Here is a 27,292-nt window from a genome sequence, read left to right as displayed (position 1 = left end):
AAAGTAGGAAGTTGATGAAGTTTCTTTACCTTAGTAGAGGGATGGTGAGTTGGATGGCTGAGGTGGTGGAGTGTTTGAGGTGTACTGGTAATGCGGGGTTTTATCAGGAAAAAAGGGAGGGTGAATGAGTTTTTTAGGCTCAGCGTTTCTCCTTTGTGGGAATCACAATACCCCGATTTAAGTCAGAAAAGATTCCCGAGGTTATGTTCGGATCACTTTCCCATTATGCTAGATGGTGGTGGGATACAAGGGGGTAGAAGGCCTTTTAAATTTGAGAACATGTGGCTAAAAGTAGAGGGGTTCGTGGAATTGATTAGGCAATGGTGGAGTTCATATTCCTTTGTTGGCAATCCGAGCAAGATTTTGGCGGAAAAGCTGAAAGCTTTGAAGAAAGATTTGAAGATATGCAATGAACAGGTGTTTGGTAATGTAACCTCTCAGAAAAAGAACTTGTTCCAAGAGTTACAAACCTTGGAGGGTGTAGGGGAGGGGAATAACCGTAAGGTCCAAGTAATTGCTGAATTAGAAAGACTGGCTTTAATGGAGGAAATGTCGTGGAGACAAAAATCAAGGGCTTTGTGGCTAAGGGAGGGGGATAAGTGTACACAATTCTTCCACCGAGTGGCTAATGCGCATAGGAGATTCAATACCGTTGAGTCCATGAACATTAATGGGGAAAATATTTCAGACCAAGAGGTGATAAAAGGAACATGTGGTTAGTCATTTTCAACACTTGCTAGCGGAACCACATGAATGGAGGCCGACTTTAGATGACTTAGCTTTTGAGGCCATAGATCAATCTAGTAGAGCTTGGTTGGAGAGACCGTTTGAAGAGGAATAGGTACACCAAGTGATTAAGAAAATGAATAAAGATAAAGCACCCGGTCTGGATGGTTTCACTATGGCTTTCTTCCAATCTTGTTGGGAGGTGGTGAGAGAAGAAGTAATGCTGGTTTTCCATGAATTTTTTGCACATGGCTATTTTGAAAAAAGCTTAAATGCAACTTTTATTGCTCTAGTTCCTAAAAAGGTTGGGGCAATGGAGGTCCCTGATTTCAGACCAATTAGTCTTGTGAGCAGTGTGTATAAGATGCTCTCAAAGGTTCTTGCCAATAGGTTGAGTACGGTCATGGAAAAAATCATTTTGAAATCTCAAAATGCCTTTGTGAAGGGGAGGCAAATTCTAGACTCAGTTCTTATAGCAAATGAATGTCTGGACAGCAGAATCAGGTCCGGAATCCCAGGTATTTTGTGTAAACTTGATATGGAGAAGGCATACGACCATGTGAATTGGGATTTCTTGACTTATATGTTGGATAGATGTGGTTTTGGGGCAAGATGGAGGAAGTGGATAAGGCACTGTGTATCAACGGTGCGATTCTCGGTTTTAGTAAATGGGGATCCAGTGGGTTTTTTTTAATAGCTCGCGGGGGCTGCGGCAAGGAGATCCTTTATCTCATCTCTTATTTGTTTTGATAATGGAGGCCCTAAGCAGAATGGTGTCGAAGGCAGTAGGGGTTGGTTTTTTCTCAGGTTTTACCGTGGGGTGCAATCATGGTGCTATCATTATCTCTCACCTTCTGTTTGCAGATGATACTGTATTGTTTTGTGAGGCAGATGCAGGTCATATTGAATCTCTGAAGGCCATTTTGATTTGCTTTGAAGCTGTGTCCGGGTTGAAGATCAATCTTGCTAAAACGGAGATGGTTGCGGTGGGGGGAGTAAATAACATTAGTGGGTTAGCTAACATCTTGGGGTGTGTGGTCTCATCCTTGCCTTTGAAATATCTAGGCCTTCCACTGGGGGTTTCGTTCAAAGCAAAATCTATTTGGGAGGGGGTGCTGGAAAAATTCGAGCGTAGGCTGGCTGGGTGGAAAAAGGTATATCTTTCAAAAGGGGGGCGGATTACTTTGATTAAAAGCACTCTATCTAACCTTCCTACATACTACCTATCTTTATTTCCACTCCCTGCTAGCATTGCATAGAGACTGGAGAAACTTCAGCGAGAATTCTTATTGGGGGGGGGGGGGGGGGATAGGAGATGAATTTAAGTTTCATTTGGTGGGATGGGATAAGATATGTACTCCGTTGAGAGATGGTGGGTTGGGGGTTCGGGATTTAAGGGTGTAACACCCGGTTCCCGTAGGATAGAGACGTTACTAACAAACATGATAAAAGGCCCGGTAAAGAGACTCATTACTCTGAAATACCTCATTTATTGAAAGAAACTTAACTGAAATGATATAAATAGTCTTGAAACTTGAAACTGAATAAAGCAAAACATGAGCTAATCTTAAACAAGACTAGTTATTGAAATGACATAAAAGAAACTTAATTCTTGTGTAAATGACACTTATTCATCTCTAAGTCCTTATACTAAATCTACTCCTGGCCATCCAGCTCTGCATCATCATAATCACCATCTGTGGCAATCAACATAGAAGAAAACAAAAAGACAAACAACAAAAATGAGTCGAATACTCAGTAAAGGATACATCATACTGTAAAATACTATCTAGCTTAGCATAAATTTGATTTCTAAAGCCTTATCATAACTTTCATATAACATTCATGGATTAACATGAACGGAAACATTCATAATCATGGCAAACATGAAGCGTGAATGCATGAGTAACTTGTTTATCTTGAATTATACTTATTTCATGGTGAACCACGCTTGAGTCCATGGCACCACCTAACTTGTCATGTAGTGAAACATGCTTGAGTCCGTGTTTCACTTAACTTGCATAACATGAAGTGAAACACGCTTGAGTCCGTGTTTCACTTATCTTGCTTGACGTGGAGTGAAAGACGCTTGAGTCCGTGTTTCACTTATCTTACTTGACATGGAGTGAAACACGCTTGAGTCCATGTTCAATTAACTTGCATGACATTGAGTCAAACACGCTTGAGTCCGTGTTTCACTTAACTTGTGGTAACCACGCTTGAGTCCGTGGTACCTTCTTAGCATAACTATGGTAAACACGCTTGGGTCCGTGTTACCTTAAAATGTTTATCTTTCTTAATGCATGATAATTTTCTTGGACTTCATAGACTTTTCTAGCATGACATAAAATGATATATTCTTGTACATGGTATAGCATAGCATGACATGGCCTAACATGATTTAATCATTTTATGACATTTCATGGCATGCATGATCTCAAAACTACATGAATATGGCATACATGATCTGGCTATTTATTAAATGGCATGCTTGTCTTAAGTTATTGGATGAACAATACATGGCATACATGGTCTAAGCACTACATGAATGAAGCATGCATGATTTGGCTATTTTAATTCATAGAATACCTATCTTAAATTATTATAAGATCATATCATGACTTCCATGTGATTTTAGTAACATTCAATCCCTCAATCAACAATCCATAAAAGCATAACATATATATAGGCTTACTTTCATGTAAATCATCATAATTCATAGAAGTTCATGAAAGCGATCTAACCTTGACTTGGCTCTTAGCGCAACGTAGATAACCATAAAAACCATATCATATTATCATACCCAATTATAATATTTACATTACACATACATTTATATGACCATATGATTTACCTCTTAGCGCTGCTTCCGAAATCTCACATCGTAGCTCGTGACCTATACGAGGCACTAGACGTTACTAATCTTTCTAGAAAACGTGTCGTAGCAATCTAATTATTTAAAATCTTACCATAGAGATAATATAATGAATATTCAAATATAAAAAAGATTACCTAAAATAATATTATTTTAAAGCTCATATGATAATCTTAATAATTTTATAAAACTTAGTTAAAGGTCAATTGAAATATTAGCTAAGATAACAAGCTGAAACAATATAAAAGAATTCTTTAAAATATGCTTAAAAGCCCTTCAATATATTGTATAAAAGAATGAGTCTAAGACTAATATATTTATTTAAGTGAAACTTTGGTCTGATTTAAGTTTCAGGCCAGCCCCAATTACAGAAAACATTTAAGGTTACTAGAACAGTTTCTGTAAATACAACCAGCCCAATAAAATAATCAAGCCCACAAGAAATCAACTCACTTATCAATTAAAACAAGTTTCTGAAATATACTAGAATCAAGCCCAATTTAAAACAAAAGTCCATATTAATGAAACATGTCTAATAAACCTCAAGCCCAGCCCACAAGGAAAAAATAGCCCACGTATATGATCAGGTTTAAAATATAAAGTCTGCCTAGTTACTAGAGGGTAAAGAGGTAACTTCACCAAAAGTTCCTTTATGAGGCAATTTACGGAAAGGTTAGGTGCAGTGGGTTGAAGGGCATTTGTGTAATAACCAAAACTTGCATGTGCTTTTCAGTAAATTAAAAGAAATAAAAGGATATGAACAAAGCAAATAATCATTTGCTGGGGAAAGCAGGCCAGCGATGGGATCTAAGGCTTGCTAAGGAAAGGTAACGTGTGACAAGAGAGAGAGAAAAAGGTGGCAGACTGCAGTGGCTTACCAGGTAGTGGGGTGTTCAACGAAGTGGTTGACTGGCAGTGTCTGTGCAGATCTGAAGGTGCTCTGATGAGGTGGCTGGGTAAAAGAAAAGAAGGGGCTGCACGAGTGCTATCCTTTTCTTTTCCCTCTTTGTCAACTAAAATTTCTGAAAAAATTATTCTGAGGGTCTGGTGAGATTTTATAAAGGTGAGGGAAAGGGTTTTACGTGAGTTTTCAGGAGATTAGCTAGAGTTTTCAGGGGATTAGCTAGATCTGATTTGGTTTTGATCTTAGAATCTTTTCAAAAATTTTTAAACCTATCCGATAATAACAGAGAATACAAGATAAAAGGAAACCACCTTAAAAAACTAATTAATCTGGTTCATTATCTTATTTAACAAATAGATAGTTATAAGCATCTGAAGATAAATAAATAAGTAATTAATAAAAAGAATAAATATAATCAGAACATAACTAAATAATTTCTAACTGAATTAACCTAAATTCTAGGTTTGTATGTTACAAAGGGTTTTTAATTTGGCACTATTGGGCAAATGGTTGTGGAGGTATAATTTTGAGAGAGAAGCATTATGGAAAGGAGTGATTGACATAAAGTTTGGCAGCGAATGTGGGGGTTGGTGTTCAAAAGAGGGAAGGGGGACTTATGGAGTGGGGCTATGGAAGTATATAAGGAAGGATGGGGTTCTTTCCAGTGTAATACCCGGTTGTGCTTGGGGGATGGTAGTAGGATCAGATTTTGGATGGATAGGTGGGTGGGAGATATGACTCTAAAAGATGCCTACCCCACAATCTTTGCTATTGCACGGGAAAAAGTAGCTAGAGTGGCTGATTTGATGGTGATCAATCAAGACACACAGGAGTGGAACATTAGCCTTATCAGGGATGCAAATGATTGGGAAGTAAATGACTTGATGGAATTTATGAATCTACTGTATAGTGTGCCCATTGTTGTCAGAAATGAAGATGAGATGGTATGGTGTCCTAATAAAAAGGGGAAATTCTCAGTACGGTCCTTCTACGCAGCCAATACCATGCAACAAAGGCCCAAGTTTCTGTGGAAGAATATCTGGAGAAGTAAAGTACCCACCAAGGCTGCATTCTTTGTGTGGACAACAGCACTAGGGAAGATTTTGACCACTGACCATCTTAGAAGACGTGGCCTCACAATTGTGGAATTGTGCTGTTTGTGTAGAAAAAATAGTGAGACAGTTGACCACCTACTCCTACACTGCAAGTTCGCAAGTGAGATATGGAACTACTTCTTCAACAGAATGGGATTAGCATGGGTAATGCCAGGTCGGGTGGTGGAGCTAATAGCAAGCTGGAGAGGAATTACCGGGACTCCGCAAATTGCAGCTTTGTGGAGGATGGCTCCAATTTGTATTTGTTGGTATATTTGGAGAGAAAGGAACGAGAGAATTTTCGAGGATCATGAACGATCCTCAGAAGAGTTTCGGAGTTTCTTCTGGAAGACCTTATTTCTTTGGGCCATTGCTCTAGATTTTAATGGCCTAAGCTTCCATGATTTTCTTATTTCTGTTTCTAGTACTTAAATAGGTGTATGCTCATGTATACATCCAGTGTACCTGGGCTATGCCCACCTTTTATTAATAAAGCTTTCTTATTACCTATAAAAAAAAAAAGAAGCGTTGCTCCAACTCATGTGGTAGATTTGTGAAATTGGTTGAGTATGGGACTGGGTCTGGGAAGGGTATCATGATTATTCCAGAAGGTTGGAAAGGGAGTGGATAGGCTGGTTTGTGGATAAAATGCGAGAAATGGTTGGCATTCAATCCTTTGTTTCTGGTTGTGATAATAGAGTAGTGGTAAATAGTGATAATGCTATCTTGGGTCGAAGAGGGGAACAAGTTCATAGAGACTCTTCATCTAGAGGGGTTTCCTCATCTCGTGAAGGTTCATACATGTCGGCATATAGAATGGAGGAGATGCTGTCATTTGGAAGAATGGCCCATGATGGAAGGAAAAAATGGCGAAGTAAGAATGCTAGGTGAATTTTGGCATATTTGTACCTTTGGTGGAGATGACAGTTGGTCTTTTGAGGTGTTACAAATAGTTGGAGAAGTTGAGGGGTCACGGATCTTGCACTGGCTGAAGTTCTTGGGTGGAAAGAGAGGTTCGAGATTTTGCTAAAGAAGGTGGACATGTGTCTTAGAATTTTAATGGGATTGGGTCGGTTTTTAATGATAAGAGGGGTAAGAGTGGGCTGCCTAAGCTGGTGGGCTCTTTCCTCTGGGCTGGATGACATAAAGAAAAAGGTGGAGTTGGGTGAGATAATGGTAATAAGATTTGAGAATATAAAGTGGATGGGCCGGGCTTGGTTAAAAGCCTGAAACGGGTGTGGAGGGTGAAGAGTGATGTTGGTGTCTTAGGAATATCGGTTTTGACTTCCTCTACAAGCACATTGGTGTTGAAACTTGCTCCGATGTTGTCGGAATTGGCGCAGACTACTTTGACAGTCACCGGCGACTCTCCAGGTGGTTTGTTGGAAATGAAAATGTTTCTAGAAGTGGAAGAGGGTGAAATTGTGTTACAAAACGTAGAAAGGGAGATCACGAATGAAGGAGAGTTTAACCCGTTTGTCTCTGGAGACTGGCTCCATGGCCAGAGGTTTGCATCTTCTGGAATCGGTACCTCTATTGCTTAAGCTTGTTTTTTGAGTGGATGTTTTTTAGCAACTTGAGCTGGATAATAGTTTAGTTTTGTCAATTTATGGAGATTTGCAAATGGATGTATCACTTGAAGGGGATTTGGATGAGTCCAATTTACAGTTGGTTTTATGTGAGGGGGAATGCTTTGATGAGAATGTGGTTGGCACGACCCCCTTACGCACTCTCCTGCCTCAATCTCCAACTAGAATTGCCTCAGATTGGGTATTAAAAAAGGTAGAGGAATTACAGGCTTGTGTGGGGTTATCTTGTGACGGTTTTGAAGAGCAATATAAGGCTCTTCTTGTTGCAATTGAAGCTGGTTGTTCCTTGGCTTTGAAGTTAGCCTCTAAGAAGGAAAGGAAACTAAGAAGATTAAAATGATCCATTAATTATGATACTAAGGAGGGAAGTGTTAGGAGGGATAGGCTGAAAGGAGGGCGTCTCATTTTTCCCTCGAAGCCTAAAATCCTCTCTTGGAATGTTAGGGGGATCAATGACTCCAACAAGAGTCTTTGTATTTGGTCTCTTCTTCGTAGTTGGAAGGTTGATATCATTTGTCTACAAAAAACTAAGCTACGTTTTACTGATCGAGGTATAATTCGTAGTTTGTGGGGGTGTTCTTTCATGGTTTGGGCTTATTTGGCATCTTTGGGAGCTTTAGGTGTTGTTCTTTTGATTTGGGACAATAGGGTGGTGGAGTTGGTGGAGGAGAGTGTTGAGAATTTTTCTGTGGCGTGTTCTTTTAAAAATGTTGAGGATGAGTGGATGTGGGCTTTTACGGGAGATTATGGGCCAAATTTGGACAGGGAAAGGTCTCTCTTGTGGGAGGAATTGGCGGGTTTGTATTATCTGTGTGATATGCCATGGTGTATGTGTTGAGACTTCAACATTATTCAGTTCCCTAGTGAGCGTTTGGGAGAACCTGGCGTGTCTTTGACAATGTAGGAACTTTTGGAGATTATTTTTTATATGGATCTTTTGTATCTTCCCCTTGTAGGGGGTGCATTCACTTGATCCAACAGTAGGGATTGGTCGAGACTGGATAGATTTCTTGTATCTCCATCTTGGGAGGTTCACTACCTAGAGTTATGCCAGAAGAGACTTCTCATGTTTGTTTAGATCATTTCCTTGTTTTGCTTAATTGGGGTGGTATGCATGGGGTCAACGATATTTTAAATTTGAAAATATGTGGTCAGGAGCTGATGGGTTTTTTAGATAGGGTTAAGTGTTGGTGGTATTCTTATCAATTCTTAGAAACCGCCAGTTTTATTCTTACAGGTAAATTTAAAGTCTTGAAGCTTGATTTAAAGAAGTGGAACACTAAGGTTTTTGGGAATATTGACAACTAGAAGAGTTCCCTTTTGGAGGAGCTGCATGTTTTGGAGGTTAGGGTAGAGAATAAGGTTTTGTCTGAGGAGGGCATTGTTGAGGAAAAAAGAAGTGGTGATCGAGCTCAAGAGGATTTTGTTGATGGAAGAGATATCTTGGAGGCAAAAGTCAAGGGCTCTTTGGTTGAAAGAGGGAGATAATGCACTAAATTTTTTCATAGAATGGCCATAGGCGTAGTAATGCCATTGAGTCGCTTCACTCTGATAACAGTTTGTTTTCATCCCCTCCCAAGATTTAGGATCATATTGTGTAGTTTTGTGAAGCTCTTTTAACTGAACCAGATGCTTGGAGACTTAGGGTGTGTTTGGGTGTTGAGAGTACCTCGACACTTCTCAACATACTCCATTACTATTTATTACTTTATTATTATTTTTCACTTACTTTTTACTACTATTCAATATTCTATTATTACTTTTCACTTATTTTTTTATTACTATTCACAACATACATCAACACTTCTTAACACCCAAATCCAACCTTAATCTTGACTTGTAGATCTAATCATGATGGTTTGGTCTTTGATTCTCTAGATCCTATTGTTGCGAGCTGGTTGGAGAGACCGTTTGATGAAAATGAGGTTTATTAGGTTGTTAGTGGGATGGTTAAAGATAAAGTCCCTGGCCCGGATGGCTTTTCTATGGCCCTTTTTTAAGCTTGTTGTGATGTTGTGAAAGAAGATGTGATGCTTTCAGGAATCCTTTTCCTTTCAAAAGTTTGAAAAATCTCATAATGTCACCTTCCTAAGAAATTTGGGTTTCTAAGTTTTAAGGATTTTCGTCCTATGAACCTTGTAAGTGAGGTTTATAAGATAATTTCGAAGGTGCTTGCTAATCGTATCAGTACGGTAATGGAGCAAATTATCTTTAAGCCCCAAAATGCTTTTGTACGAGGTAGGCAAATGCTTGATTCTGTTCTGGTTGCCAATGAATGCTTAGACAGTTGATTGAGGGATGGTTTTCCTGGTTTTCTTTGTAAGCTTGATATGGAAAAGACGTATGATCATGTGAATTGAGATTTCCTTTTCTATATACTTTGGAGATGTGGTTTTGGGAAAGGCTGTGCGTGGATTACACATTGTGTCTCTACTGCTCGGTTTTCAATGTTAGTTAATGGAAATCGATGTGGATTTTTCCATAGTTCTCGTGGTTTGAGACAGGAGGACCCACCGTTGCGACCAACCTCCCTCAGCGCATCCCCAAGTTTACACCACCCCATTCCATCTGAGTCTTTCAGAATGAAAATACTATTTTGATGCCGAACCACCCCCCCCCCCCCCCCCCAAAAAAAAAAAAATACTCTACTAGCACCATGAACACACCATGTGGGTTCGAACATCTCTATGCAATAAAACCCCTATCTCCTTCCCGATGTCCTGCATAGTATTCATTTCTCCCAATGTTCACGCAAACTTCTAACACTTTGGTAAACCAACGGACTGTGGCTAGCTCCAACCTCATATTTTTCACAAACTTCCAACCTCTCTCAGAAATGGTCACCCATCTCCCTTCCTTGGACACCTCAAAGGTTTTATGTTCAACCAACAACGTTTTCAATTGGCCCATTTTCTTCCCAGAGCGTAGAACTCTTGCAAGATCAAACCATCGAGAACGTAATCGAAAGAAAAAGATGTAAGGAGAGATAAATGTACGGAGAGAAAATCTTTAAGAGAGAGAAAATCGTTAACTCATGGGGGGAGTTGGGGTTTTGGTGCGAGTCTTTGGAAGTTTATTAGGAAGGGGTGCAAGAGCTTTGTTAAACATGTTAACTATGTTGTTGGAGAGGGTTCTAGGATTCGTTTTTGGTTCGATGATTGGTGTGGTGATCAGGCCCTTCATAGGGTGATCCCGGCTATTTTCCGTATAGTTTCTGATTGGCATGCATCTGTTTCTGATTTGTTAGTCTGTTCTAGTGTATCCTTGCAGTGGGGTGTTTGCTGTAATAGAGCTGTACATGATTGGGAACGTGATGATGTTTCAGACCTTTTCAGCCTCTTATATTCCCTGGGTATTGGGGGTAATGAGAGGGATAGAATGTTGTGGAAGCCTACTGGAAGTAAAAAGTTTTCAGTTTGGTTGTATTATAAGGTGTTGACTGTTCATCATTGTCCTCCTTTTCCTTAGAAGCGTTTTTGGAGGTCTCATGTCTCTTCCAAAGTCCTTTTTTTTTTTATATGGCCAGCATTGATTTAGAATATATTGATGATGGATAATTTGAGGAAGTGTGGCTTTATTGTTATGGAGTGGTGTTTCATGTGTAAGAAGCATGGGGAATTTGTGGATCATTTACTTTTGCATTGCGAGGTGGCAAAGGCTTTGTGGGATGGAGTTTTTAGTAGAGTTGAGTTGGCTTGGGTGATGCCTTTGAGAGTAGTGGATCTTCTTGCATGTTGGAACGGGCTATATGGTTGCTCTCAAGTGGCTGCTGTGTGGAAGATGGTTCCTTTGTGTCTTATGTGGTGCATTTGGTGGGAAAGGAACTACCGGTGTTTTAACGATAAGGAGTGCACCTTGGAGGGAATTCGGGATTTTTTGTGTACTCTTTATTGCAATGGTTTTCTGCTCTAGTGATTAATGCAGCATCAGTTCATGATTTTTTGTTGTCGCTTTCTACTTCATGGAATGTACTCCAGTGTTTTCTTTTGTATACCTCTTGTGTACATGGGCTTCATCTATTTCATTCGATGAATAAAATTGTCTTTCTTACTTAAAAAAAAAAAAAAAAGATTGAGGGAGTGGCATAAGAATATGCTTCCCAGGAAGAAATGCATCGTACGTTACCTTTTTTATGGGGGATTATGGTCATACTCTGTACTTTTCGCTCCTTGAGTGGTCAGATTCTGTACTTGTAAGTTGCTAAATGTGACCTTGTATTTTGTACAAGGGTTCTCCACTTGGGTAAACGATTGTGAGGCATTGATTAAAGATCCTTGGGTTCTCCCACTGATTTCTGTGGGAGGTTTGGGTATCTGAAATTTGCTTTTGTTCAATCAGGTTCTACTTGGGAAATGCTTGTGGTGATAACAATTGGAGAGGGATATATGGAAAGCTATAGAAAAGTATTGGAAAAGGGTGGGTGGTCTTCACTAGATACATAAGATTTGACGTTGGCAATGGTACTAGGATCAAGTTTTGGCATGACCTATGATGTGGTGAAACTTGAATTGAGAGAGCTCTCCAGGAAGCTTTTCCAGAAGTATATAGGACTGTGAGGATACAAGAGGCTTTGGTGGCTGATTTAATGGTACTCTCCAATGGCTATTCTCAATGGAATATCTATATTTCAGAGTGGCCCAAGATTGGGAAGTTGATGCCTTCACATGTTTTTTCAGTCTATTTTACTCTATGAAAATTAGGGTTGAAGGTGTAGACAAGCTTCTTTGGAATCCATTTGAGAAAGGGAAGTTCGCTATTTGTTCTTTCTACCAAGCTCTAACTATTCAGGATGCTAATTTCTTTCCTTGGAAGAATATATGGAAGAGTACGACACCACTATAAGTAGGGGGCAATATGTGACACGACTTGTGAACTTTATACAAACACGACACGAAATTAGCGGGTTTGGATTTGATGTTAATGGGTTTGGGTCAAATGGGTTGACTTGTTAAGACACGATTTATAAATGGTTTAACCCGCTTAACTCAAAATCAACTTGTTTTGACCTGTTTATATTTTATTTCAAAATTATAATTTTATTATTGTTGGATTGTAATATTAGTATTTTTCAGTATGCTTATGTTTTTATTGTTGAGATTGTAATTCTGGACCTATGCTTATATTTGTTATTGTAGTGTTGTAATATTTGTTTTATTATATGTTAAAATTTGAAAAATATTGATATTTTTTGTTAGTAGGTATTCTTATTTTTTTAAAGATATTGTGCCTAATAATAAATAAATACAGATTCTAACTTTTATGTGAAATTATATTAATCAGGTCAAATAGGTACTTATGTATTTTAGTCCAACCCATTTACATGAAACGAGTTTAAATGAGTCTTGTCGTATTGAACTATTTTTAATTAATTATTAAATGGGTTAAAATGGATGACATGACACGACTTGTTATCTAAATGGGTTAGGTTAGAGTTTGAAAGTTTGACACGTTTATCTTAACGGGTCAGATTCCGGTTGACCTATATAGTTGGATGTTCGTGACTTGACACGATACGAACACAACCCGAAAACATGAATTGCCACCCCTAACTAAAAGCTGCTTTCTTTGTTTGGACAGCTTCTTTAGGGAGGATTCTCACCATGGATAATTTGAGGAAACACGTTATTGTTATGGGTTGGTTTTGTATGTGCCAAAAGGGAGGGAAAATGGTATGTCTTACTCCAGTGTGAGATTGCTAGTGCTGTGTGTTATGATTTCTGTAGCGATAGCATGGGCTATGCCTACAAAGGTAGTAGATATTGTTGCTATTTGAAGAGGTTTAAAAGGTAATAGACAAATTAGCAGTATAGAAGGTGGCTCCTATTTACCTACCGTGGTGTATCTAGAAGCAAAGAACAATTACATTTCGAAGGTTGTGAATGCAAATTGGATGAACTCAAAACATTCTTCTACAGAACTTTGTTACTTTCATTGATCACAATAGATTTTAATGGACTCCGTAATTTCCTTATAGTTCCAGCTAGTTGTTTCTCTTCATAATGACCTGTGTACTTGGATTATGCCTATTGTCGTCAATAATATTTATATTACCCGTTACTTGTCAAAAAAAAAAAAAAAATTTATATTTACCTGTTAAAAAAATTTACATTTGCTTATAAAAAGCTTCTAATACTTGTCCCGTTATTGCACTTTGGTCCTCTTTATATTCTTTTTCATCTCAATCCCTCACCATTTATTGGTTTATAGGTTCGGGAACATGCAAGGAAACTTTTGGAGAAACACGTAAAGAAGCCCTTCTTTAATGCAAGGTGAGTCAGGGTTAATATCATTTTTTATTGCTTGCAAAGATGAGGCTTATAGACCAATTTCTGAATTGGTACTAGTAAGATTCCCCTTAAAATTCATATACTTCCCAGTGGACCTGTAACCTTCTCAGACCAGAGGAAAAAAATTATTTTCTTTTTCTGTGCACATCTTGCAATCTGTCGACTCAGGATGCACAGGAATTAATGGGAATTTTATCCTCATTCTTTTTCTTATCTGTTGCATACATTTTTGTTACTTTGGGGTGGTATTAGTTGAGCAGTAGATTGTGTTTGATTAGTTCTTTGTTTTCATTGCTTTCATCGAAGTCAATCTACTTTTTTCTTTTTTCTTTTCCGACTTTACGTAACTTTGGGGTAATACTAGTTGAGCAGGTGGTCGTGGTAGATTAGTTATTTATTTTTCTGTCTTTCCCTGTTTATGGGGAAGGCACAGTGAATATGTGATGGTCCGTGTTCGTTTGGTCTTTAGACTTGGGTAACTCTGTTAATATTAACTAACTGGCTTGTATTTTGCCTATCAAAAAAAGAAAGTAACTGGCATCTACTTTACATCTGACTGTGACAGTAGATTTTACTGAAAATGATATATATGTTGTCAGAAAGACTTGATTTGTCTATATGTGACTTTTTTAGTTAAATATATTGCATACCTCATTCATTAACTTTGTATTTTTTTCTCTTGGCTAACTGAAGTTATGGTGGATCTGTTGAACGTATGACTGTTGAAGAGTTAGAGCAAGGGAAGCAATGGTTGAGCAACACATTTTATCTCATAAGGTAACGGGAAATTTCATTACAATGTTCCAGCAGTAGGGAACTGAAAAAAATACAAAGCTTGTCTGTCCCAGGAGTCATTATCAGTTTGTCATTGTGGTTTTGATGTCAAGGTGTTCAGTCGACTTGAAAACTGCTTTGCATGGGGCAGTTATGCCAAAAACTGTGGTATATATTGTCTAAAAAATTAACAGTTTCTCTGTGAGGGAGAAAATTTCTACTGGGAACTGAAGGGGGCATCGGCTGACAACATAATTTGGAACAGGAGAAACTACACATAAAGAAACATGACCTGCTAAGTTTGGGTGGGCTAGTCTTTTGAGATTTCTCTCTGTGACTATCCTGATGCTACCTAGTTTAAATCCTCCTTAATCACTCTTTGATTCATGCAGAATATGTTTCACATTTTCATTTGCATTCTGATCCTCTAGAAAGCTTTTTATTAGACATGCATGATTGAATGAGCCTACTATCTTTCAAAAAATACAAACTTTTTGCCTAACAAAGTCTCCCTTGAGCATACAAAAGCATGGTCATAAAAAAAAGTCCCCCTTGTGCAAAACCTTTGATGCTTTTGTATGCTGAGGTCTGATAAATTTATTGCCTATGAGGTTATGACTATGATTGACTATGAGGTTATGACTATAATTTGTGTTAGCTGTTTTATGGGCTGTGCTACAGGTGTGAGAATGATTCCCTTCCAAGTATTACCTGGGTTCTTGATCTTGCAAAAGCAGCAGTTTTGAGACATGGAGTGCGTGGCCTTGTAATTGATCCCTACAACGAGCTCGACCATCAGCGTCCTACAAGCCAGTGAGTCTTTTCACTCTTTTTTTTTTTTAAAAAAAAAAAATTATATTTGATTTTAATTTAGGGTTTTCTGTGGTCTTGTTATATGTTGATGTCTCTAGTTAGTAAATGTGAACCATGCAAAATCCTAGTCGAAAATGTGTGGATACATGTGAATTTGTTGTCCATTATTTCGGAAATCATTGCCAGTTTAAACGTGTGGTCATTTAATAGAATCAATCTGTTGAATGGTACACATTGTGGTCGCCTAATATTTAATTATGCAGCGACTCAAAGAAAGTCAAAGTCATATATGTGCATATAGCATAAAAGACTAGTTAATATTACAATTGGAGCCCTTGGAATCATTATAAAGAGCAATAACTTCTCCCTACATGGGATCCCTTTCACCATTCTCCTATATACTCAATTCGGGGGTATTACAATATCATCCCCTCAAACCCTAATGTTCTCGCTAGACCATTCCATTGTGTGGCATAGCTCAAGTCTCACACTTCGGGTTAGGGGTTGTCTTTGATACCATTTGTGTCGACCCAAGGAAAGCTCAAACCACGTCTAGGGTTATACAAAGCACTAGTCAATGCTACAATTGGAGCTATTGGAATATCATAAAAGCCAATCAAAAGGTGACACATGGCATAGAGATATCACATGGCAATTCTCCCATTCATTTACTAGCACGAGAGGTACTAAAATGTAAGTTTCTTAAAATCAAGGGATGCAATATGTGAAAGTCGAAAACTGGAGCAGCTATTTGCTAGTAAGGGAAAACTCGGATTGATTTTGCCTTTAATGCTATTGTTTTTGTGGAAGATCATGAGGTTTAAACCATTATACCATGGGCCCGAAACCCTTATGTAGAACTGGAAAAAGAGAATAATATCATGAAAACTTTTTTTTTGATAAGTAAACGTAGTATTAATAATAATAGGCATAGCCCCAGTACACAAGATGGTATACAAGAGATAAGAACCTATTTAGGTCTCTATAGAAGACGCAAGGAAATCATGTACATTCAAACCATAAAAATCTATAGCTTAGGTCCACAAAAATAAAGTACTGAAAAATAAAGAACGAAGCTCCTCTATTGTCCGCTCCTTATCTTCAAAAGTTTGTGCGTTGCGCTCTTGCCAATTACACCACATAATGCAGGTAGAGACCATTTTCCACACAGATTTGATTTGTGAATCGCCATCTGGTATCGCCCAACTGGCCAATACTTCAAGCACTGAATTCGGCATCACCCAATTTAACCCTCCTCGTACCACAAGGCTCGGGTTGTCTCACAGTGTAGCAAGAGATGATTCACTGACTCACTAGCTTTCTTACACTTATAACACCAATCAGTAATAATTACCCAACGCTTTTGTAAATTATCCGTAGTCAAGATCTTACTCAGTCCTGCTGTCCAAATGAAGAAAAGCATTTTGGGAGGCGCCTTATTCCTCCACAAGTTTCTCCATGGGAAAGGAGAGTTTGTATTAATTGTAAGGGACTTATAGAAAGTACCCTTACCCGCAGGTTTCCACCACAGCTTATCTTCATTTAATCCATTCAGCTTCGTAGAATACACTAGGCTGAAAAAAGCCGCAAAGCTATCTTCTTCCCAGTCATGTGCAGCTCTACTAAAAGTGACATTCCAAAGTATTTGGTCCCCTGAACGAACCAAGAGATCCGCCACCGAAGCTTCTTGATCACAAGCCACACGGAAAACAAATGGAAAAGAATCCTTCAGTGCCTCCTCTCCACACCAGATGTCCCTCCAAAATTTTATTCGTGTGCCCTCACCCACCAAAAGTTTAGTATGGTTGGCAAACACCCCCCACCCTCTTTGTATATGCTTCCAAATCCCCACACCACAAGACCCATTCCCCTCTCTAGTGCACCAGCCCCCCCATAAGTTGCCATATTTGCTGTCGACTACTACTTTCCATAAATCTTCCGGTTCTATATTGTATCTCCATAGCTACTTACCAATAAGTGCCCGATTAGAAGTTCTCAAGTTCTTTATCCCCAACCCCCCTGAAGAAATTGGTTTGCATACTTTATCCCAGCTGATTAGGTGATACTTGAATTCATCCCCCATCCCTCTCCACAGGAAATCACGTACACTTTTTTGATCCAGGCCGCCACAGAAGCTGGAATAGGGAATAAAGACAGAAAATAAGTAGGTAAGTTAGAAAGAGTACTCTTAATCAGAGTCACACGACCTCCTTTCGACAAGTACAATCTCTTCCATCCAACCAATCTTCGCTCTATTTTCTCGATGACTGTATCCCAGATAGATACGGCTCGTGAAGCAGCTCCCAACGGTAATCCCAAATAAGTCATAGGTAAAGCAGCGACCTTACACCCCAGTATGCTCGCTAACTGTCGAGTATTACTAACATTCCCAATTGGAACTAACTCTGATTTATCAAAGTTCACTCTCAACCCTGATACTGCTTCAAAACATCAAAAAAGAGCCTTCAGTGTCTTCAATTGTTCTTTTTCAGCCTCAAAGAAAATTAGTGTGTCATCAACAAAAAGTAAGTGAGATATCGAACTAAGGCCCCCATTCAAATCACCCACTGAAAAACCAGCCAACAACCTGTTGTTCACTAGTGCCATTAACATCCTACTCAGAGCCTCCATGATGATCACAAAGAGAAGTGGTGACAAGGGATCCCCTTGTCTTAACCCTCGAGAGCTGTTGAAAAAACCTTCTGGGCTGCCATTAATCAGAACTGAAAAACTTGCCGTTGAAATGCACCATCTAATCCACTTGCACCATTTTTTCCCAAAGCCACATCTCCTCAGTAAATAAATAAGGAATTCTCAATTTACGTGATCATATGCCTTTTCCATGTCTAGCTTACAGATAATCCCTTCAATACCAGACTTTAATCTACTATCCAAACATTCATTAGCTATTAAAACCGAATCCAGAATTTGACGACCCCTAACAAAGGCATTTTGTGGCTTCGATATTATCTTTCCCATGACCTCCCCCAACCTATTTGCAACCACCTTTGAGATAATTTTATATACCCCATGAATAAGGCTAACCGGCCTAAAATCCTTCACTTCCAGAACCTCGGTCTTCTTCGGGATTAATGCAATAAAAGTCGTATTCAGGCTTTTCTTAAATTTCCCATGCAAGAACAGTTCCTGAAAGACATTCAATAAGTCCACTTTTACTACCTCCCAACAAGTTTGAAAAAACCCTATCGAAAAACCATATGGTCCTGGTGCTTTATCTTTCCTCATTCTTTTGACCACTTCATATACCTCATCTTTCTCGAAAGCTCTTTCCAAACTTACCGCAGTCTGTGTATCAATCGAATAAAAAACAAGTCCATCCAAGTTGGGTCTCCATCCCTCTCTTTCCGTGAAAAGCTGTTCAAAAAAATTCTGCACATGATCCCGGATCATAGGAGCCTCCCTACAATCACTACCATTGATTTTTAGCAACTCAATAGTATTAGTTCCTCCTATGCGAATTTGCCACTCTATGGAAGAATTTTGTGCTTCGGTCCCCTTCTTTCAGCCACAAAGCTCTTGAGCCTCCAAGAGATCTCTTCAAGTGATACTACCTTTTCCAGCTGTAAAGTCATTTTTGCCTTTTTTACTATTTCCTCTGCGGTAAGAGATCTATTTTCATAGATCCTTTCTAGCACTTGTAACTCTTTCAGCATGTTTTTGTTTTGCTCCCCTACGTCTCCAAAAGTTTGAACATTCCAAATCTTTAAGTCCTCCTTTGGTACCTTTAGTTTACCTGCAAGTATATAAGAAGGGGTACCAATAAACTGGTAAGAAGACCACCACTACCTTACCCTGTCCACAAAACCCTCGCTTTTCAGCCACACGTTTTCAAATTTGAAATAACGGCGCCCACTTCGAATGCCTCCACCATCAAGTAAAATTGGAAAATGATCTGAACAAAGACATGGCAATCTCCTCTGACATACTTCTGGATAATGACATTCCCACTCCGGCGATATTAAGAATCTGTCCAGCCGCGACCACGTCTGGCTATTTGACCAAGTAAACGGACCACCAATGAGTGGGAGATCCACCAAGTTTAGATCGAAAATGCAGTTGGAGAAATCTGTCATGGCTTGGCGTAGACGACTGTCACCAGATCTTTCACTAGGGAACCTTGTGATGTTAAAGTCCCCTCCTATGCACCAAGGGAGGTCCCACTAGCTGTGTACACCAGCAAGTTCTTCCCATAGAAACTGTCTGGCGTTGTCGTTATTTGGTCCATGAATGCCTGCAAAAGCCCACAAAAAATTATCTTCCACCATCTTAAAAGAGACAGCAACCGTGTAATCCCCCATGAACTCCTCCATCTTCTCCACCACCCTTTTGTCCCACATCACAAGAATACCTCCCGACGCCCCATTCGAAGCCAGATATACCCAATCTACATACGAGCAATGCCACACATTTCTCACTATATTTTTGGTCACCAATCTCAATTTAGTTTCTTGAAGACGCACAATATCTGCCCTCCAATCTCTCAGTAAATTTTTTATGTGAGATCGCTTATTAAAATCATTCAACCCCCTAACATTCCAAGACACAATTTTTGGCTTCATAACGAGACAAATGTACCCTTCCCTTTGGCCCTCTCCCGGCTTGAACTACCCTCATTCAATGACCAGTCTAGCCTCTTAAGCTCTCTTTGTTTCTTTGATCCCTTATTCTTAGAATCCGAATGACCCACCTCAATGGCCGTGAGAAGAGCTAGAAACTGTTCTTCATAGCCCACACACTTCAAACCCACTATATGTTGGATATCCTTTACCTTCTTGAACACCCAATCTGATATCTCACATTCCTTTGGTAACAAACAATTTAAAGGGAACGGGTTCCCATCACCACGCCCCTCAAACTGGTTAATACCTTCCCATTCCACCACCACAATCCACAATCTCCACCCCCTCCGAAAGTTGAATAGCTTCTTGAGATTCAGGAACCACAGAAAAAATACCTTCACCATTTGATTCAGGAACCAAATGGGCAGTCGGCAGGTTTTGTGAACAACCCCGAAGTGCTCCTGGTCCTTGGAGTCTATTTTCTTCTATCTCAACCACGGCCTCCTGGTCCCTTACAGCCCCTCCTTCCGAAAACAAGTCTAAATGCTCACACTTAGTGCCATGAGCCTCCATTTGTGATGAAATCATCTCCATGTTTAAAATCGGTGGGTTTTGTGCGTATAGGTCTAGGAAAACTGCCATCGAAGGCTGAATCTCGGCATTTTCCTCCCCACGCGACGGCAAGATTTGGTCCACCGCCATCGCCGGCATTATTTGTGCCACCGGAACAAGTGTCGCCGTCAATGGCTGCTCAACCCCGAGCCTGGTTCGTTGCTGGTTTCTTCGGGTCCGACGTTGATGGGTCGGATTGTGAATTTCGGATCCAGTTCATTACGTGAGATGCAGCTGGCCCATGGAATGAGGCCAGTTCCTTTGTTCTACGGGTAAGGCCGTTTGCAGTAGGCCTAGTTCTTATGAGGCCATCCTGACTCGGGGCTGAGATGGCTCCCCTCTTCAAGCCCATACTCTCCAAGCCCATTCTAGGCCCTCTCCCTTCCCGCCCCATTTCCTTCCGTATCAAGAAGTCTACCTTTAGCTGTAGATCTTCTAGCTGGGACTTAGCTTCCCATAAAAGTTTGATCGTCTCCCCGTCATCCACACCACCAACTCTGCTTCTCCCATCCTTCCACTATACATGGCACGCCTCATTGTCAGAGACCAGTCCCATAGCTGCACCTTGTTGTACTCTAGGTACATGTGACTTTTCCACCATCAGCACCTCCCTATACGAAAGAGCTCTTGGTTGTGCCTTGGCCCTTGACCTCTTCAGGCTATTCTCCTTGTATGCATTTTTCATCTCATCGGAAAGGTCCCTCAGTGCCTTCCCCATCTTCCTCCACCCATCTCCCACTTCCTCAGGTATGAAGATGAAATTTCTCCTCCCTCCACCTCCATATTCCACCACTGCCAAGTATCGGCCTCTCATATTTGCACACCGTTGAGCAATAAAACTACTGTTACCTTCCCTTATTGTGGTGTAAAAATCATTCTTTTCTTCCTTTGAACACGTCTCCATTGCCTTAACCAGCCATTGCACTGCTAAAGGTCCCAAGACAACCTTTGCCACCATTCTCCAAGTTTTTTCTGTATCACCACCCTGTCTCCCTCCTTTGCAAGAGTGAAACATTTTGACCCTATAACTAACTCCTTACACAAATACATAGCTTTCCAAGAAAAACGCCACCGTGAGAAATGTCATCAACCACCCTAACTACAAAGGATAACTGACTGTACTCTAAGCCACCATTCCTTTTGTTCCAAGTACATCACATTCAACATAGAGGCACCATCTTCCAAATGCAGTCAACTCATTCACCCATATGATAAAGAGAAATAATATTTGCAGTCGTGGAACAAAGCATTGAGAAGCTGCTAAAGGAACAAAGCATTGAGAAAAAAAGTTACAAGTTCCTAAATAATTCGCTCACGATTCTCAAAATTTCTATCATTATTTTCCTTCTAAATACTCCACACCAGACAGATAGGGACCATTTTCCATGTTACAATTTATGGACTGCCATATAACCTTTCCAATTGGCCAAGAGGTCTATTATCGTCCTGGGTATCATGGACCTGAAAGTGGGTGTCAGTGATTAATAATGATTTTCTCCAGGTCAACCTCTACGAGTTGGCTCAAGTGGTAAAGGTCTTGGTTTTGGGGTATGCTTCCCCCTAGGTTTAAGATTTGAACCCTTAGTTGCAAACAATTTCTACGCCTCACATGCCCTTGGAAAAAAGGTGATGATTCCTTGATCCATGTGATGTGGGTGCATTACACTGGTTTGGGGTTTAATCAGATAAAAGACATGTTGCGTTACATAGTCCCCAGAATTCTTCATCATTCTGTTATCAGGCAGAGGTTAAACAGGTCATGAGCCATCCATGTAGCAATCAAACCAAGCTTGAAGAAAGGCAGTTTTGCTTTACTAAAGTTCCAAGTCTAAATGGTCACTGAGCTGGGCTTAACAGCTCAAACATTTCATCTGCAGAGATTAAGGGAAACCCTTTCTTTCATTGGCTTTGGTGTTATTATAAATGACTTAAATTTTTGGCTTGATGGGAAGAAACTTAGGGGGTCCTAAAGAAGTAACTTGGAGATCATACTTCTTTAGAAGATACCTCGAATTGTTTATGGGTCTCACTCTTCCCAGTTTCAAGGATGAAATCTTATCGCCTATAATATTTTCTCCCATATACCTATGCCAAAGGAAAATGCTATACTACACTTGTATCCTATTTATATCCTATCGTGCTCATAACCTCGGATCAACTCTTTTAAGAAAAAAAATTCAATGTTTAATGGGCAATGCCACTTCAGCACAATAGGATAAGAGTGAGAAGACAGTAGTTTATAGCATATCTCATACCCAAAAGTATGATGCTTTGACTCCAAAGTTTTGGCCGAGTTCTCATCTGCCATATTTGCATGGGCAACCAATGTGGTAACAAGTGAAATGGTTCTTTAGCATCTTCAAAATGGTGGTTGTTTTCGCTTGGCTGGTGTTGCTGTTCTTTGTAGCTAGTGTGTTGCTTTCCTGGTTCTTAATGTATGCATCGTGTTTAGGAGAAGAAACAGGAGTGGTCCCCTTTAAAAGTATCAGTTGAACATAAAATCTGTAGCGATATTTCTCCTCACACTTGCTATTCGACCTGAACATTCATGTGTTGGATGCCTGTATTTAAAGTTTATTACCATTACAAAATCTATTTATTATAGGACTGAGACCGAGTATGTCAGTCAGATGCTTACCAAAGTCAAACGTTTTGCTCAACACCATGCCTGCCATGTTTGGTTCGTGGCACATCCTAGACAGGTTGGTCACGATGACCCTTTTGTTTGGTCCAGAGTATCTATCTATTTTGTTCTAATTTCTCCCCTTGTTTCACAGTTGCACCATTGGGTTGGGGGTCCGCCTAACATGTATGATATAAGTGGAAGTGCACACTTCATAAACAAATGTGACAATGGGATCGTAGTTCATCGTAATCGAGATCCAGAGGCTGGACCTATTGATCAAGTACAAGTGAGTGATACTTTTGTGGTCATTGTGATTGTTGTTGTTATAGATGGAAATGCGTTTGTTAACTTTTTTGAGCTGTATTGGCAGATTTGTGTTCGGAAGGTTCGGAATAAGGTTGCTGGAACAATAGGTGATGCCTTCTTGTGTTATAATAGGTATGCTTTTAAAATCTACTCTTTAGTCTCATGGATGGAGTTGCCATAGAACCAAGCTGTTTGATTTTGAACTCAATTCTTGTAACTCAATTAAAGTTATGATTATTTATTAAATGCAAAGCTGGCTACTTGTTTTTTTTTTTTTTTTTTTAAATTTATCAACAAGCTTGGTTTGGCATATAGATAATTTCATTTTTGCATTCCCAAACTACCCCCATTTTTTTCAAATTATACCACAAATTACCAAAGCCAACAATTTTGTATCTCAAGCTACCAATTTCTGTCAATCTGGTTTTCTTTTTTCAATTTTTAGTTTTTAGTTTTTTTTTTTTAATTATTCTTTTAGTTTTATTTTTCTTAAATTTAGTGAATGCATTCAAAACAATTCATTTGAAAAGTTTCGGGTCCTATAATATCTAACGGTTTAATTGGATGTAGAGTCCAAATTGAAATAAATTAGTAGCTTGAGGTACCAAAATATTGGTTTTGATAGTTTAGAGTGTAATTTTAAATGGGTGGTAGTTTGGGGGTGAAAAATGAAATTTCCAAATTTCATTTCTAAGTAGGCTCGTTCTTCCATCAAATATTCTGCTTTTTCCCGTGCTTATTGATAATCCATGATCAACTTGACAACTTCCTTTCGTAGTACCCTACCCCCCCAGTGGAATTTGAATCCCCACTGCCTCCCTTGAAAGAGTGATTTTTTCAAATGAACGATTTGAAGACCTAGCTTGAGTACGCACAATCATTAATATTTAAAAAGATGACTGTGGATCAGGTTTTAATTTGAGAAAAGGATGGTTGCTTTTTAAGTGTCTTCAATTGTAGAATTGTCGAACTTGTTCTTTTGAGATGGTCAATCCTTTTTTTGGGGAAAAACTCGTATATTTACCTTCTGAAACGTTTGCATCAATCTTGTTTACAAAATCATGTAGTCAATGATCCTTTTTTTTTATGTACTCAATGATCTTGAATAACAAAGAGAACAATCCGTCTGCAAGTTCTCGTGCATAATCCTTATTGACGCTTGGGGACAATCACACATTTATATTTCCTGTAATAATATCATGCCCTCAGTTCTATATGCTCTCCTAGTATTTATGTTATATGATGAATTAGTGTTAATGGTGGTAACATTCATGTGCTTGTTTAGGGTAACTGGTGAATTCATGGATATTGATGAACCAACTGGCAAGAGATAGACAATGCTATGATTGATAAGAAAATGGATGTACAGCAGTATCTACCCAGATAGTGGCCCTCAAAACAGGAGGTGGTTTTCTAATGCCATTTCCCCACTGCATCAGGCTGTGGGTGCTTCTCCGCCAGGCACAACTATGGTGGTAAGAGGGACCAAAATATTTTTAGCTTTGGCAGTTGATCGGATCTTGATGACTTGGTGTAACCTACAATTCTTGAGGGCAGTTGCAATTTCTGTCAATAGAGGCTTCCTTTTTTGGGAGATGTATGGACTTAATGGTCTATTTTGCCCAACCTTGTAAAATGTGATTTATTAAACTTATATAGTATTTGGTTATATCCAAGATTGGGGAATGAAATTCTATGTCGCTTTTTTTCTCATGAATCAGTCATATTGCACCCTGGCTCTGTTATATTGTGAAAGAACGGTAGCATGCTTTTAGTTTTAACCCCCAAAAGCTTGTTGGACATAGGCCTTGGGGTTGAATTCTTGTTCCATTGGAAAAGATTCTACTTTACATATTATCAACTGAAATGTATTGCATGCTTCAATTTATTAAAAAGATAAAAAGATTTGAGAATCAAGATTGTTCGGAAAATGGTTTTTTTAATATTCAATCAATGAAGTATTAGTTAAACAAATCTGTTTGAGAATAATGACGACTTGCGTCGAAGATACCATATGTTACTATGAACACCCGAAAACCGGAAAGAAGCTGAGGAAGGTTCTTTCTTCTTCGTGTTGCAATTCGAACGCGCTAACGTAAGAAATACGTGTTACGTTTTGATACAATAAAATGGAAAAAATCCAAAAGGTGTTCTTTTTATTTCTATTTTTAAGTTTCGTGACTTGTAACGGGGGAAGACGTAAACGAGAAATAATATAAAGTGTGTATATGGGGCAGGTGTTGATACCGAGCAGGTTACCGAAAAGGACCGCCCACTGACCACACGTAAGCAAGACAAATGAACACATACAAATAAGCATCTGCCTGCTTTGTTGTCATTTTTCTGATTTTCTTTGTGGTCTTCGCCACTGAGACGGCCGTCATTAGTATTCATACCCACGCGGTGGCGCCGACGTCCTGGCATCCTGTCTCTGTGTCTGTCTGCGTCTTCCCAGAAGCAACTACTCCAGCCTATCCCTTTCTATAAATAAACCCTTTCATCCCCTCCAATCTACTCCATCTTTCCCTTTCCATCTTTTTCTTACACAGATACGTACGCACGTCTTTTGTTTGTTTTCGCGATCTTAATCTTTTGTTCAAAGATGAATACTTCAAGTGGGGCTGCAGGTAATTAGTGAATACATGTTTTAGGTTCTTCTTGTTTGTGTTGATGTTGGATGTGTGTGAGTGCAGTTCTTAGATCCCCTGGGATTTTCTAGCACCGTTTGATTTATCTTAATATTGGTCTACATGACCTGTAAATAAGTGCATGGAGTTTTGACTTGATTTCCATAATCATCCACCGAAAACAAGTAGCTAGGTTTGATTTTGTTAGAAGATAAACGTATGTTTACTACTGTTTAGATGAGATCATATGATCAACCACTAATTCAAAACACGTGAATTTTCCAAATGAAACTTATAAATAATGAACTCCCTGTGTTTCACTATATGTTTGTATATATTTACTTCAATAAGACAATAATTTCCTCCTTGGTAATGAGTCTAATACCATATATTGACATCAAATATATATACTTATATACAACTTATCAAAAAAAATATATATACTTATATACAATTATGATCTTGTCGTGGGTCTCCTTGCACCCAATTATATGATCACTTGCTACGTTTTTTCCATTAATATAAATTATTTTTCCTATTAATTAATTAATTGGATCATGTCTTAAATTCAATCTTCAGTTCCATATCCTCCACCTCCATCGTCTACTGCTGCACAAGGTCCTTATGTGGTACCACCACCGGCAGGTTATCCTACAAAAGATGAGTACTCTCAGAATCCTCCTCACGGCCCAGTGGAAACCAAGTCAAGGGGTGATGGGTTCTGGAAGGGATGGTAAGCAGTAGTACTTTAATATCTCTCTTATTTATTTCTTTATTTGTTCATTTTACTCATCTTTTTGTTATTATTATTGATTTATATTTTTGGATAAATGAATGACATTACGATTTGTTCATCTGTTTACTGCGCAGTTGTGCTGCCTTGTGTTGCTGTTGTGTACTGGATGCATGCTTCTGATGATCAGAATCGAGAGCAATATTTCTAGAGACCATTGCTGCTTTATTTGTTGTTGTTTTTTTTTTTTTTTTTTTTTTTTTTCATAGAGAACTTGGATTTTTATTATATATGTACGTGAAGAATGGATCGTGCGCATGCGATCGGATAATTTTCATGTTCTTATGCACGTTGACAGAGCTATCTTTGCAGTGTAATTATCACGGTTGATTTCCTTTTACTGTTGTATTTTTATTTTTTTTGAAATATTGGTGATAATCTTGTTATCATTATTCTGATAATAATGCAATATATATATATATATATATATTGCTTCATTAGATTGTGAAATGATTCCATTTTTGCTCTCTCTCTCTCTCTCTCTCTCTCTCTCTCTCTCTCTCTCTCTCTCTCTCCTCTGGTGATGTTAAAAAGCACGTCATATCATGATGATGAGTTTGAATGGTAATTTTGATACATAAAGGCCTCATCTATATATATATATATATATATATATATATTTATATGAAACCTGATTGCATTGGGTAATTAGAACTTGGGTGCTTGAATGAAAAGGAGCTCTTCAG

At 38.9% G+C, this 27,292-nt stretch overlaps 2 protein-coding genes across 4 annotated transcripts in view; both read left to right on the top strand.

Annotated features, from left to right (window-relative positions):
- The window catches only part of LOC122303305 (twinkle homolog protein, chloroplastic/mitochondrial), a 39,962-nt gene extending 15,056 nt beyond the window's left edge, over positions 1 to 24,906 (top strand). For 2 of the 3 annotated variants that reach the window (XM_043115021.1, XM_043115019.1), the window contains 7 exons: positions 13,396 to 13,457; positions 14,169 to 14,252; positions 14,931 to 15,062; positions 22,860 to 22,956; positions 23,032 to 23,166; positions 23,251 to 23,318; positions 24,472 to 24,906. In XM_043115021.1, the coding sequence (XP_042970955.1) occupies positions 13,396 to 13,457; positions 14,169 to 14,252; positions 14,931 to 15,062; positions 22,860 to 22,956; positions 23,032 to 23,166; positions 23,251 to 23,318; positions 24,472 to 24,520 (627 nt within the window). In that variant the 3' untranslated portion in view covers positions 24,521 to 24,906. The remainder of the gene's footprint in view (positions 1 to 13,395; positions 13,458 to 14,168; positions 14,253 to 14,930; positions 15,063 to 22,859; positions 22,957 to 23,031; positions 23,167 to 23,250; positions 23,319 to 24,471) is intronic. The other variant, XM_043115020.1, reaches the window with a different exon arrangement.
- Positions 24,907 to 25,520: 614 nt separating this feature from the next.
- LOC122303307 (cysteine-rich and transmembrane domain-containing protein B-like) lies at positions 25,521 to 27,046 on the top strand. Its single transcript, XM_043115023.1, has 3 exons — positions 25,521 to 25,813; positions 26,393 to 26,546; positions 26,684 to 27,046. Exons 1-3 carry the CDS (start codon positions 25,789 to 25,791, stop codon positions 26,727 to 26,729), a joined length of 225 nt encoding a protein of 74 aa, XP_042970957.1. The 5' UTR covers positions 25,521 to 25,788; the 3' UTR covers positions 26,730 to 27,046.
- Positions 27,047 to 27,292: the final 246 nt, after the last annotated feature.

The sequence above is a fragment of the Carya illinoinensis genome, chromosome 3, assembly GCF_018687715.1.
Source record: "Carya illinoinensis cultivar Pawnee chromosome 3, C.illinoinensisPawnee_v1, whole genome shotgun sequence".
In the NCBI taxonomy this organism is placed as follows: Eukaryota; Viridiplantae; Streptophyta; class Magnoliopsida; order Fagales; family Juglandaceae; genus Carya; species Carya illinoinensis.
This window is presented reverse-complemented; position numbering and strand designations above follow the sequence as displayed.